General features: G+C 35.5%; 1 protein-coding gene across 1 annotated transcript in view; it reads left to right on the top strand.

Moving 5' to 3' along the window:
* LOC135071791 (transmembrane protein 132E) overlaps positions 1 to 15,377 on the top strand; it is a 115,987-nt gene that overhangs the window by 79,407 nt on the left and 21,203 nt on the right. Inside the window, 2 exon segments of the mRNA XM_063965621.1 lie at positions 1,154 to 1,985; positions 12,230 to 12,376. Of these exon segments, the coding sequence (XP_063821691.1) occupies positions 1,154 to 1,985; positions 12,230 to 12,376 (979 nt within the window).

Raw genomic sequence — 15,377 nt, 5'->3', positions numbered from 1 at the left:
AAAGTTTTCCAGCGGATCCTATTTTTCGTAGAGATATTTTAAAGTCCGCGACGTGGGGCGCTTTTCATAAAAACTTTTCTTTTGATTCAGTGCACCTTTACAAGATGTCACCGTTATAGCAACAAGTTTTTTAAACGAAGAGCCGTACTTACTTGAAAATAAACGATCATCTTGTAATTTATGTTGCATCTATTTTCGTGAACTGAAACTATACCTAAGCGATAAAAACAATTCCTACCAGAAACTATGCGCTACCTGTGCAGAGGTCTAAGTTAATCAGAGATTTGCTCATTACTTTCTCACGCCGACCATTATTAGGGTTAATCTCGCAGGATTAAGGAGCCATTTCTTATTATGGCTAATCAAAGCACGCCTGAAACCCACGGTTAACCCCACTAATTGAAACAAGGCTTGGTTATTTAGATCTTGCAGTGTACTAAATACTCGAACCTTCTTTACGTAAATCTTCTCACACTAACTACAATGTGTTTGTATTTCCAGTATAGGTTTCTAATAATGCGTTTTAGTGAAATAATTATGCTAAACCAGAGTACCTACCTACAAGTATTTCTTCAAGGTTTTAAACTATTGTCATTTGTCGTATAATCTCTAAATTATCTTGTTATAGTCAGAAAAAACACGCGTTCCTCCACAAAATAGAACACATTCTAATAATGATCGCCTGCTGAATATTTTAGCAGCATAATAAGTTCTTGGAAGCATCCCATCAATGCGGCGCGTGACACAAATCTAGCTCAAGGAACTGCCGAGGCCTCAGCCAGCGGGACGACTGGTTATTTCATCCGTCATTGAAATGATACGTATCACTTAAAAAATTCTGCGTGTAACCATATTTTTTCTTACAAAATGTGAAACTGTGGGAATTAATCTTACGTAAATTGTCTTTGATTAGATTCTGAAATAAACTAATTTACGAATATTGGTTTGTTTGTAAACATAAACTGACGTAAACTGACAACTCTGCAGAACACAAATGCAGTTGGAAACGTGCCAGATATTCCGTTTGGCGCCCTTTTATCTCACGTCGGGAATAAAAATAAAATACTTACTTAACATTTTACACATGTCATACATTTTTACGCTGATGAGTGTTTTATGCACGTTTGTAATGGGATGTTTTCTTTCGTTGCAGGGGCGGCGCTGGCCGTCGAAGTTCACTTCGAGAACAAAGACAGCGGGTTCTTCCTGAAGCACACGGCGCGATGGAGCGGTGCAGGTCCACCTCCCGAACCGATGGGCACGGCCCTTCCCGGCGCGCTACTGTCTCTCGACAGGTTCACGGTCTTGCAAGGGTCTGCGCCAGCATCGGTGCGAGCTACTTACGGCCCATTTTCCACGAAGCAAACCGTGCCAGCTCGATACGCAGTGCCCGATCCCCTAGAGCCACCCCGAAGAAATGCCACACTGTTAGAACTACAAGAAGCGACCGCCCACAGGCTAGATGTGTCAGCTCATCTCGTCTTTCGGGAACTTCCTCGAGATGCTCCCGTTCTGCGCGTTTTGTTCCACACTGGTGGTGAGGGAGGCGCGCGACGGGCGGCCGCTCGTCCAAGGCGGGTGTGCATAACTTTACACGCGAGTCTCGGTTCGCGAACGTTAACTGCGACATGTGGGCCGGAGGGTGAAGAGGGCGCGTGCTTAGCCGAGTTGACTGTGCCAGCTGCGTGGTGGCCCGCTGATGGGAAGGGCAAGCGTCCCCCGCGGACTGTGAAGCTGGCATATAGCGCTGCGGAAGCGGGAAGTGGCGAGACAGGTGACGGGGCCTGTGGACGAGTGTCTGTGCAACCGGCCTGGCCCCTGGGCTCCGTGACGCTGGCCGGCGCCCGGGCTGGCTACCGCGAGGCCCGAGCTGGAGACGCTGCCTTGCTGTTACCGCGAGCACCATTGTATCCACACTCAAGACTGCATCTTCCCTTTGTTGTACGCCGAGACACCAGCCACACTATTGGACATGTCGTTATCAGGTAAAAATTTGTATTTCATTTTTAAATACTATATTTATCGTTCTAGATTTCAACTGACCACTTAGGCTCTGTGCATTATTGAGTTGAACCTAGTAACTGCGCACAGCCAGACTTGTAAAAGTTTTTTCCAGCGCTCTATTTTTACGCGTCAGTCGAGAAATCTTGCTGGAGAAGCTATTTTGCTTTACATTTATTGATTGAGTCGAGAGTTCTCCGCGAGCGTCTCTCCGATTGTCACTCACCGAGCGCCTCGTTTTCAATTTAACAGCTTTTAAAACCGAAGTTGGGGATAGTTTCGTTTATTTTAGTCCGCAGTAGAGACTGTCGGTCTTGATCAACTTGCTTTATGATAACAATAAATATTTGTTTCTGCTGGAAAGTGGATGTTTATTTTAGTTCAAAAGTTTTCAAAACGCTTTATTTGTTTTGAAACACATACGATTATACAATGTAACTAATTTACTGTATAGCTACCTATACATGAACAGTTTTAAAGAGTAACAATGTAAAACAGCTTAGAATGTCATACTCATTTATATTCATAGTTTTAGATACTATTATATTCGATTAAGTTCTTCTTACACTTTTACATCGTTCAAAACGAGTTAAGCACTCTTCGAACCCGTCTCTAAAGTGGTAATCTTTAATTGAAATCGAGCTGGCCGCCTCGAGTTCGTCAAATTAGGCAACCGTCAGCTGACACTCGACCACACAGTAGCAGTTATTACACACTGATCAATAAATTTCGAATATGTAGGTAGCTACTTCGATTACCGATGCTACAAAAATTTGAAATTAAGCAACGTTATGCCGTAATTGGTAGGTAGAGAAGGGCTTAGGACGGCGTGTTTCATTTTCTGAAATGAAACGCTTTGATATACGTACAACTAAATAAACGAACATAGTGTTAAATTCGTACACATACTCACTCACAAATTGGATATTAAATACAAATAGTCTGAAACCAACTTATTCACCAATACCATAATTTGCCAATTCAAGCCATCAATCATAGGTACACAACACACTGATATTTTAGAAGGCTCTCGGGTCATGGCGTTTAGCTCGCGGCCAACGTTCGAATGCCACAAGGAATATCTTTTTGTTATCCCGTACGACTCCCCGCGTTCCTCAGGTGTAATTTGATAGCCAAATCAGCGTTAATCCTTTCGTTGCTAACATCGTTGCTAACAGACGGCCGTCCTGATGCCGGAATGTCCCCATTCCGCTTCGGCCATTCGAACGTTATGATGTATGTCCCCATACATGTATGCTATCTATGTCGTTTAATTACTTGAGAATCAATTATCATCTGCAACACCTTAATCAACAGTTGAATCAATCGTCCAGCTGAAATTCGATTCGCATTTGACAACACCAGTGTAGTGTCAACACCTTCCTTGTGAATAGTTTCACCCGAGGACCTTAAATTAAACATTCTATTTTACTCTTCCGTCTTCGTTACATTTTCTTTTTCTCTGTTATTGCAATCATTCTGTCTGAGCGATATTCAGTACCATTTTCATAATAATGATTCTGGCGGTCTTCGAGGCCAGTGTCATAAATCAATCTTCTTTCAGTAAGTCCTGAGGTACTTTCTTCTTTAGTCTATGAACGAATACTTGAAAATATATCGTCCACAAATAAACTGTTATGTAGCTCCAGTTTTCATTATGATAAGTTTAGCTTTATTATTTATTTCTTCTTTCACTGTTTTGATACCGAATTTTCGGTAAAGTCTCTCGTGACGTACCACGGTGCTTCTACAATATCTCAATACTCCATCGTATACTGCTGCTTTACCACATTAGTGCATTCACATAAAGATAATTCAGGTAGCATCTTCGACAGTTTCCATTGAAACTTCAACAAAAACGTTTGTCTAGATTGGTTTCATTATACACTTATACTATAACAAGACCTTATTTTCCACTGCAGGTTGACCATTTCTTATGACTTTTCGCGTTATTGTTGTCCTATTGCTGGACGTTTGGTAAAAATATGCTTTTTCCACGTTACGTTTCATCCAAGTACATGCCAAGATGTAAATATCTCTTCATCGAAACTAATTTTGTCACGTTCGCTTTGACGTTCGTTATTTCATTTCATTTCATCATTTCATTTCATCATTTCATTTCGTCATTTCATTTCGTCATTTCATTTCGTCATTTCATTTCGTCATTTCATTTCGTCATTTCATTTCATCATTTCATTTCATCTCATTTCATTTCATTTCATTTCATTTCATCATTTCATTTCATTTCATTTCATTTCATCATTTCATTTCATCATTTCATTTCATCATTTCATTTCATCATTTCATTTCATCATTTCATTTCATCATTTCATTTCATCATTTCATTTCATCATTTCATTTCATCATTTCATTTCATCATTTCATTTCATCATTTCATTTCATCATTTCATTTCATCATTCACCATTATTGTTCAGTTTCATAAAGTCCAGCATTAAAACTCTTCTCATTTAAATGAACTACGACTTGTTGTATCCTTTGCAACTTAATTATTTATGTATGAATTTCGTATACATAATGTTCCGATAATGTTTTATAACAATAACTATACTCGAGCCTGGAGTCGGTCATTTGAAATGTTTGTAAACATCTCAGTGTCCACACTTGTATCGACTTCCATGGACAAATTTTCATATGTGGCCAATTAATTATTACATTATCATCTTCAACTTTTCATTATCTTATGCTGTTAAATTCAGTTACAGTCCGGAATACCGGAAATGTAATGTAACATTTCCGGTGTAACATCATTATCTTCAGATTTTAAAAGTGGGAAGCAAATAAGTATGCGTTATAACTCTTGTGAACTGGGTCGATCGTTGCAGAATTCAGTAAGTACTTACTAACTCTTCCACCAATGAACTTGAATCATTATAAAGAAGTTTAGTCCCATGTAAATAGATACATATATGTACTAAAATAATGTCTTCATTTAACACTGGAACAGCCACTTCGAGAATCGCCAAGATAAACGTAAACTTTTACTGTTTGCAATTATCGCTCTATTTTATTAATATTTCATTTATTCTAGTGATCGGGTTTTCAATAAAATTTTGTCCTCCGTCAAAAGCCTGCTTAAGGTATCTTTTGCTACTCGTATTATATCCATTATCAACAGGCAACTTTTTTTTTTATTTTCTTAACGTTCCATTTATTAACCTTTTACTTTTATTTCCATCCCTGGAATATCATTCTGATTTAACTTAATCACCAAATAAGTACATTACTTATTTTAGACTTTCGTATACCATGTTTTAAGTGTACCTTGAAATGTGGTTAAATTTATTTCTGTATAATATTATAACATCTATCCATGCGAGGATTTTATATTATCTACTCAATTGAGTACATTGTTTTCACCGTATGACACTCGTAGAAGCTGCTCTCAATTAACAAAATGCTCTAAGATCTGTCTGTCAGGCACATGCCTCCTCGTAGTCCTGTTTTGAATTTACATAGTTGTATTCTCCAATTTACACACCTCTAGTTCTTTCGTCTTCAGTGTTGTAGGTCTCGCATATACGTAACAACAGCTAAATTGAGTCTCATAAATCATTAGTATTGTGTTATCAATTCATTATCAGGCAGGTCCACTAGTACACTGCTCGAAAATGGTAGGTAAACATTAAACTCTACATAAATTACAGATAATGTGACCATGTAATATGAACTTCAGAACGACGAGTCTGTTTCGATTCCTTGTCTCGCAAATAAGCAGGTTGCTTCTTTTATTTTTAAGTCGTATGACATTTGTCACGGATATTTATTTTTTTACATACATCACTATCACATTTCACATATCAATAAACATACATTCTTTTCACATAGTATCACTCGTATATTAGTCTCTTCTCCATAGTGATTCAGGTCTATAGCTTACTTATTTGTTAGTTCATTTATCACTATTCATTCACTATAAAATATAGGGTATTCGACACAATTTGTGTTACTAGAATCAAATAGTTCGATTTGCATCAATTATTATGGGTAATTTGTCTATTTATAAGAATAATCTCTGGCACCCTTGTATTTGTTCTCATAGCATTTCCCTTACTCAATAATTCAGGTATCTATCTACCTACTGAGTGAGCACCGTTTAAGCTTCAGCATCCATTTCACAATTATGTGAGCGCTGCTTGCTATTCGGCCTACCTTTCTTACTCAGTCATCGAATAATAATAATAATTACAACATTAACACACCATAACTTTTCCCAACGGGATAGTTACACTCAAACTAATATAACGTAATTTCAATGATGTATCTATTTTCACTGCTAATTGGTTATACCACCAATCACAATAAACTGTCTCTTGGTAAATCAATTGTAGGTATGCTTTAAAACACTGTTACCCATATGGTACACAATTTATCTAGCTCTAATTTCGCTACATCCGCTTCAACAAGATCAACAAACGTAAACTTAAAACCGCTCTAAATAACTGTTGTAAAAACCAGTAATTTGATTAAAATCATATTCATCGATACTACATGGTATCGCTCACTACACATGGCTGTATAAGCTGCACTGGATGTATTACACATCAGTTATGTATTAAATTACCTTGTTCCGGTTAACAAATCATCATTTAATTCAAATCTTTCAATCAGTATCTGTAAACATTACCTGTAAAATCATTGTTATCATCACAACATCACCGGACTTTCGTGATCTTTACACTTAGGTATCAAACCATTATTAACTCAAGTTCAATTTTTCATAGTGACGTAATAACCAATACGTTACTCATATAATATCACAAACATTCTAGCACAATGGCTACCAAATCTGAAAGCCCAACTGTTAAATCCCACATTGATGGTTGAAAACAAATTACTTACTTATCACTTCATTTACCTCAGATACGATTTTATTTCAAATACATTGCGTGTGGTAACATAAATGTAACGCAGACACATTTAGAGACAATCACGTAGGTGTCGCTTTTCAACTTGTAAACTTTGACCAATCTTTAACCACTCTGACAGTGTTAATTACGTATCTTCAAAACAACTCCATTCACTGGAGTAATGAACTAATTACCGAATCTTATTTATTTTTCGACGTCAAAATCAAAACACTTATCATTTGTGTTCACATCTCTACGACAATTAGGTAGTCTTACCTACTCATTATCGATTTGTTAAAATTACCAACTTTCATCGTCCATGTGTTCAGTCAGTCAATGTTATGATTATTTCAGTACATTTGCCATTTGTAAATATAGCAGGTACCATACCTTTCCATGGGCTAAAATACACAAAATATAAATTATTATTACCAGTAACTCTTAAAATATATGTATCTCCATAAATCATGTTTGCACAATCACGACAAATTGTCGAACCAAATTCATCATAATAGTAACAAATCACAAGTACTTACTTTGAACCTTTAGAACCACACACAATGGTGTTTATTGTTTCGAGGCCTCGCCACGAAATTTTATCTTAATGGTGTTAATATAAACACAGGTTCGCTTCGCTAGCGCAATCCGAGTCAGGATGTGTTTGTTCCAAACAGCATGTCATATTACATTATTTTAATACAAAACAATTACGAACTCTATATGGGTAATTTAAATTTACTTAATTTACATCACCATAATTATTATTTCACAGTAATATATTCCATAATTGACTCACATAACTTCTAATAATCCTTTGTCACTTTCAAATAATTCACATTTATTTTGTTAAGATCTTAATAACCAATGATGGAGTAAAAATAAAATTAATGAACTGTGCCATTATGATATATTTTTATATTAATCATAAACTATCTGCTGAGAACTTATCTTTTCTCTTAGTAAAATGGTACTTTTACGAATTCACTATAAAATCACTTTTAGCAATTCCAAATTCATACCTTAGTTTCTTGCGAAGATCTAAATTATAAATATCTTCAATACTTGATAAATAAAAGAAATCTTTCTTTGCAAAAATTGCATAATGACATCCTCATACCAAAAATTACTCACTTCGCGTTTTTTTTTAAATTAAATTAAAATTTTAAATTATCGAAGCAGATCTTCTCAAATAATAACGTAAGTAACAGTATCCAAAATAATATCAGTTTTTTTTTTCTCACTGTATTTTCCATTCATTTGTTGTGAACTTTATCGCGCAAAATAAAAGCGCATAAAATAAGGACTTAATGTTATTTTCTGCCAGTCAACTATTGATTGAGCGGCTACTTCCAGAAAACTCACTTGTTGTTTCATGCAACTGCATCAATAATAATAAAAATAATTTACATACCAATGGGCGTCGGACTCACTTCTGATATGTTAAATTCGTACACATACTCACTCACAAATTGGATATTAAATACAAATAGTCTGAAACCAACTTATTCACCAATACCATAATTTGCCAATTCAAGCCATCAATCATAGGTACACAACACACTGATATTTTAGAAGGCTCTCGGGTCATGGCGTTTAGCTCGCGGCCAACGTTCGAATGCCACAAGGAATATCTTTTTGTTATCCCGTACGACTCCCCGCGTTCCTCAGGTGTAATTTGATAGCCAAATCAGCGTTAATCCTTTCGTTGCTAACATCGTTGCTAACAATAGTATGTACCTAGTAATTTCCTCAACAAATGGCGATTGTAAAAAACAATAAATGGTCGATAGATATGCTAAATTGAATTTCAATCATAATAAGATTTCAACAAGGGGTAGTTTATTTTGTGAGATATGACTTGAAAAGATAAAACATAAATATGGAGGGATAAATCGACCCGTTGAAAGATTTGTGTAAAGAGGCATTGGGTCAAATAAGTCAGATTAAGGCTTGACGTAGGTAAGGAATAAGACTGGCCCTACATATTGAACTGGGATTACATTAACCATTTGATTCACTGGAGGTTTGCCTAAACGAGGTTGTATAATTTTAATGTGTTACACAGTTGGCTAATTTAGCTAAAAAATATCAAATTTTATAATGGTACATACTATATAAGTTAAACTTAATGAATAGTTAGGATTTTGCAAAAATAATGTATGATGTGGGATGTTGTGGACCACCATCGTATTAAGAAGCGCATTATCAAAACACTGTTCCAAAGTGCGTTAGTTAATGAAAAGCTCTCTGAATATTTAGTTAAACCCACAAGCTACACGTCTAGTACAAGCACGCACCAGATAGACCTGTCAATTGGTAAGTGATTATGCAGCCGCCTACCCGGCAGCCTGACGTCTCGGCCCACAGCAGTGGAAATGCTGTCACCGGCAGGCACTTGATGTCACGGCGACGATTTAACACACCACACACTGGGTTCCGATAGCCGAGATTGCTCGTCATTGGTTTTGATTTGAATTAAGTTTGTGATAACATTTTACAAGGTAGTTTAAAACGACATTGAACAGATTAGTGCAACTGTTTCTTACGAAATCTACATAATTTAATGTATGTTTTCAGGTAGTTAGGTTTGTGTTTGGTGCAAAATTAAACAATAACACAGCATAATGTGTATCCTTACCTAATTGATTTTTTTAACGACCTATCGCAACTCGCAACACGCACCGCAGTCCATCCCGCTAGGTAAACCAAAAGCAATTAACGTTACCAAAGAATTTGAAACATGATACATTCACAAAGGTCTTTCAGCTTAAATGGATTGGCTGTTAGGTTCACAAAGCCCACACGATACGTAAAGCTAACACGTATTGTGGATTGCTTTAGTTTTATTTCTACGATAAACCCGTTACACTCCCATGGAGTAGGCGCGGTATTGACGTTCATAAAAATAATGGGCTATTGGAACGCTTTGCAACTTTTAACAGGCGCTCGAGACGCGCTAGTGTTCCACAATGCGCTTCAAGTGCCCGCTGTGTTGGCCTCGAATCTCCAATTAAAACTTTTCCTCTATAGGTTAAGCCCCTCCCCGAAAATTAAGCTCTGTAATAATCATTCTTTGGCAAAGGTCGATCAAACAAGACTTCTACATTTGTTTAATCTTACTTTACAAACTTACGTTAGTTCGTAAACCATTTCTAGACTCCTTTGAGCTTTTCAAGATAATCCGCCGAGAAAAGTTCGGAGAATACATTAATGTAAATGGCATAATATAACGTTATCGGCTTATTTGTACAAGCTCTGTTATTGTTTCAGACAAACTTATAGGACTTATACATTTTCTTATTCGCGGTAAATATTTTATGTTAAGGGGATTGATTTTGATAAGATTAAACTTAAGCAACGTTATGTTCAAACAAACAACATAGCTGCTAATGTGTTCGTAACAAATACCTAAGTGAGATAAGATTGGTCTTATATATTATAGAGTGTTAGGATAGAAGTTTAGTTACTACATATTATGAAACTTCAAACCGTTTCATTATTAGCAACATAGTGTTGAGTTGGACATAGCGTGATGTAGCGTCAGAGTAATTTACAACAATACTGCTATTAACGAAACCGCAAAGAACACTGCAAATTTTGATATAGGTACGACCGCCCGACACGCGCGTCGCGTAGCCGTCGCGTAAACTCGAGCGTAGTACGAGAAAGGACATCATCCATTTTGGTCCAAAAATCAAAAGTGCCGGCCAAAAAATAAAAGTGCTGTATTCTGATAGAATACGTCCGCCTTAGCATTTATTACTACGGCACCAAAGCTGTAGCACCACTGTGCATCGTAGTATTTGAGTTCTAAAAATATATGAAACGACTGACTTTGATCTCAAATACTACGACGCACAGTGGTGCTACAGCTTTGCTGTCATAGTAACAAATGCTAAGGCAGACGTATTCTGTCAGAATACAGCACTTTTTTTTATTGGCCGACATTTTTGATTTTGAACAAAAAATGTATGAATCGTCGATGAATTTTAGATCTCAAATACTCGACGCATAGTGGTGCTACAGCTTTGGTGCCATAGTAACAAATGCTAAGGCGGACGTATTCTGTCAGAATACAGCACTTTTTTTTTTATTGGCCGACACTTTTGATTTTGAACAAAAAATGTATGAATAGTCGATGACTTTTAGATCTCAAATACTCGACGCACAGTGGAGCTACGGCTTTGGTGCCATAGTAACAAATGCTAAGGCAGACGTATTCTGTCAGAATACAGCACATTTTTTTGTTGGCCGGCACTTTTGATTTTGGACCAAAAATATATGAAACGTGGATGATGTCCTTTACAACCTATTGTTTTAATACCTAGGTAGAACCTAACGCTCGTGGACTTCGTCACATGAACTGCCTTTGTTTAGATTGGTTTTCCAGAAACTCATTAAGTCCTAAATAAAGTAACTATCTTGACACGTTTCTGTTTACTAAAAGTGTTGGAGCAAACTTCCTCCTTATAAAGCTTTGTCCTTGTTTTGGACACGTGTGACATAGTTTACTTACATAGTGCAATGAAGTAAATAAAATTTTATATAAGATCTTTTTGGTGATACAGGCTACAATTCATAATTGGTAACACAGGCTACAATTCAAAACCTATCATAAAATCTGTATTCTAGAAAATCTTCCCAAAGATTCAGAACGATAGAGACTGGCAGTATCCCGCGCCACCTGCTTCCAAACTGCTTCACAGAGTTATAGCCGTCGGGGCGTTCGGGAACGGCGTTTGCGCCTAAATGGAAATTTATAACTACTTCGGTTCTGCCGGAGATAGCACACAATACGCTGTAATGTCTTACAGCGGGCCAGCCTGAAATTGTGTCGAAACTTTGATAACCCGTGTGATGTATAGCGCTGCGGCTGACGAGTATTTATTCGGTTTAAATCTATGCAATATCCAAGTATTTTATTTTACAATACGAGTAACAATACCTTAATTAACACAGACAATCCAAATTAACAAAAAACATTGTTCTTACTTGAATGGGTGTCGTGGTTTCAGTGCAGTGGCTACAACAAGTTACAAATACGTCATATAAGTATTTTTTGCTTGCTTCTTTGCCAGTAGGTACCTTAAGAAAATAGATATTGTTGCAAAAAAAGTAAAAGTTTTTTTACTTTTTTTTTCTTGTTCCATTATTATGTGCCACTGTCATATCTATGTAATTGCCTGTATTTGTGTGATGTCCATTGTAATAAATGTATCTTTCTTTCTTTCAATAAATCCCGTGAAGTGATAATTTTACCTTAAGAAAAGTTTTTAATTAAATATCAGCGACATTTAGGTTACTTTTGAAATATGACTTTTGCAGTACAAATTAATGCTAGATCAATCTTTGTCACCAGAATGAAAGTGAAGTCCGGCCTGCGGTTGGTGAGCGTGACCGCAGCCAACTCGCGGTGGGCGGTGACCGCGGAGGTGAAGCAGCGGGCTGCGACCGTCACCGCAACACGACTTGAACAGCCGCTGCAGGATGACGATGGAACTGACACGTAAGTGGACTTCAGTTATTAACTGCAGTTTTGTTTTTTTTTTTGGTCACTCTGACTGAACTCAAGCTAGAGTGTAATAATTTTGAATTGATCAGAAAAGTCATACATTCAGTCTACATCTTTTAAGAGAAGTGGAAGAATTTTGATAAAATTGCATTAATTGTTCCACAAATAAAAAAAAAGAAAAATGCAAATGCTAGAAAAAGAAAAATACTTAGGTAAGGTAGGGTAAACCAGAGAGTGATTGCCCACTGGTAGTGATTGCCCGCTTTAAGAATAATATTGTCAGGTGCTGACTTTGAATCACTCTAGTTAGATTTGAATTTACTAAGTAGATGGCTCCGAGATCAATGTACAGTAGATTTAAAATTTACAATAGGAAACACAAAAAAAAACAGTCATGGCGGATTTTGTCAAGACGGGTGAAAATGTTACTCAAACAAGTAAAGACTTTAACAATTTTACTAAGGAATTACTTGCTTAGAGGTTAATTTTTTTTTTGCAAGTTATTTAATATTCAACTAATGGTGTATAGTCATGATGAAATTATAAGTGTTTTCTCCATTATCAATGAAAATAACTGATAAAATTTGATTTCTAACGGTCATTTTAACGGTGGGTAATCACTGCACGTAAATCTGTATATTTTTAGTTATTGCCCACCATCATTTCAGTTATTGCCATATGTTATTGTATAGTTATTGCCCAGGGCAATTATTATTAGAGTGTTGCCACCATGCAGTAGCAGTGTTTAAGTTGCTCATTACTAGACTTGTTTTGCAATTTACAGGCATAAATATTGAAAATGGCTTTTAATGTTTCATTTTCAGTATGCCAAAGACTCCAAAAGTTCAATATAGCATAGAAAATTTGCAAAAAGCGATCGAAGCTGTACAAGATGTATCCAACAATTTATCTACAAGATAACGTAAATGCGCCTATTACCGCCAGTTTAAGCTCACTTCGGATAAACGTTAGAAAATTAGATATAAGACGTGGTGATAGAAAAGAAACTTTAATTTATTTATAACAATGATGAAGTGATCTTTGAATTCAAGTAGTAACAATGAGTATTTAATCACGTAATAATTAATAAATAGCAATTTAATCTGAAAAAGCAGTTGTTTCTATTACCGACCTATAGACGAGGTGTGTTTCTATTAACGTTTTTTCTGTTTCTATTACCGACCGCTAAGAATATTGCTCTTCAATTGGGTATATTCCAAGAGACACGGGTTCGATTCCCGCTCAGAGGCTCGGGAACCACTTGATTCTTTCAAGTTAAATTTGTTTTGCTTTTGAATTCCAGTATCATTAAAAGAGAAAGGGCACACTTCTCGAAAATAAATAAATAATCAAGCAGAAATAGTAAAATAATTAATTCTTCTATTATACTTGATTTTTCGGTACCCTGTGTTCTAGTGATTAGTGGGGGTCGTTATTTAAACTTTATTTGAGTTTTAATTTAATTTTAATTTAATATTTTGTTTTTATTTTTAATTTGACTATAATTTTTAATTAGTTTTTGACTTATGTTTTTGATTTTAATTGTGTGTAATTGTGTATTTTAATTTAAACTTTGGACAATATTGGACACTGTCTGTATAATTATTTTAAATTATTTTTTTTTATTCAAAGGATCTTAAAAAGTTACATAGTTGTTGTGATAACGCATGATTGGTTTGGTGTCATGTCATAAATGTTGGTTATATACAAAATACAGGCTTATAAGTCTTCGCAGGTGGCGTTATAGTTATGAGACGGTAATAGAATTAAGTATGAATATTACTTAATTCTATTAGCGACCGTAAAAAAAAACAGTAACCAGCTAAAATAATTATCTACTTTAATGAAGACGTGATCAGTGAAATATCATTTCTATTAGGTTTTATTTTATATCAAATAGATACTAATTAGAATTTAACAGGTTTTTATAAAATCTACTGTCATACATTATTAGAGATATTCTTTAATGTTCATTGCAGTTTTATGCCAAACCTATGACAATAAACGTATGGCGTTAATTGATTTAATTATGTGAAATATTCTTATGAATCGATCAAGACAACAAAATCGAGGTTAAATGCGTAATTAAATATATAAATACTAAAATAAAAAACGTTATCAAATTTCTAACAACGCCGTGGGTCGTTATTAGGAACCAAATTATGAAAAGTGTTTCTATTACCGCCCTTATTTAAAATTGTATTTAAGCTACAAAAATACAGCGAGAGGGCTATGTTGAGGGTTTATTAAGGAAACTAAAGTACGAATTAATATTATCATGCAAAAACATATTGGTAAACTCATTTTGAATGTGTTAAAATCGCTAATTAATAACAAGGTGCACCTTAAGTAGCTGGGAGCGCGTCAGTATGAAAAGTGCGTCCGTTGCGGGCGCGTCTCATTTAATGTCAAATAACTCCATTTACTGGTTATTTACGAACACAAACTTTAATCGTTTTGATAGTCAATAAACATATCTAGATATTTTTTAGCTAACGTGTTTTCTAGGACCTGTTATTATGTCTTTTATGAAAGAAAGAAAAATAGGGCGGTAATAGGATACAAATTTTGGGGGGTCGTTAATAGGCGCACTTACGTTAAATGAACAATTTATCTACAAGATAAATGAAAAATTTATGTACAAGATAAATGAACAATTTATCTACAAGATAAATTGCTGAAAAATATGGTTTGGCTTGAAAAAATTGATAAAAATTGAAACGCAAATACAAAAAATGAAAATCCTTCGTTTAATCTACTAGTGAAAATGTTAATTGTAAGGAAATAGATACAACTTTAGGGAAGAATAACCAAGAGCTAATTGAACATTTTGAGCAACCACTTGAACTGATATCAAAGAAGATAAAAAAATAAATACGAGGGTGGTCTGAAAAGTTTCCGACCTAACATAGATACAAGATTTTTTTTCTTAAAATTGATTTTTATTTTTCTACATAGTCTCATCTACAGTAATTAGTCGGCGCCAAAACTCGGA

Source organism: Ostrinia nubilalis, chromosome 5 (genome assembly GCF_963855985.1).
Source record: "Ostrinia nubilalis chromosome 5, ilOstNubi1.1, whole genome shotgun sequence".
Lineage (NCBI taxonomy): Eukaryota > Metazoa > Arthropoda > Insecta > Lepidoptera > Crambidae > Ostrinia > Ostrinia nubilalis.
The sequence above is the reverse complement of the archived record's forward strand: the minus strand, read 5'-3'. Positions and strand labels throughout refer to the sequence as shown.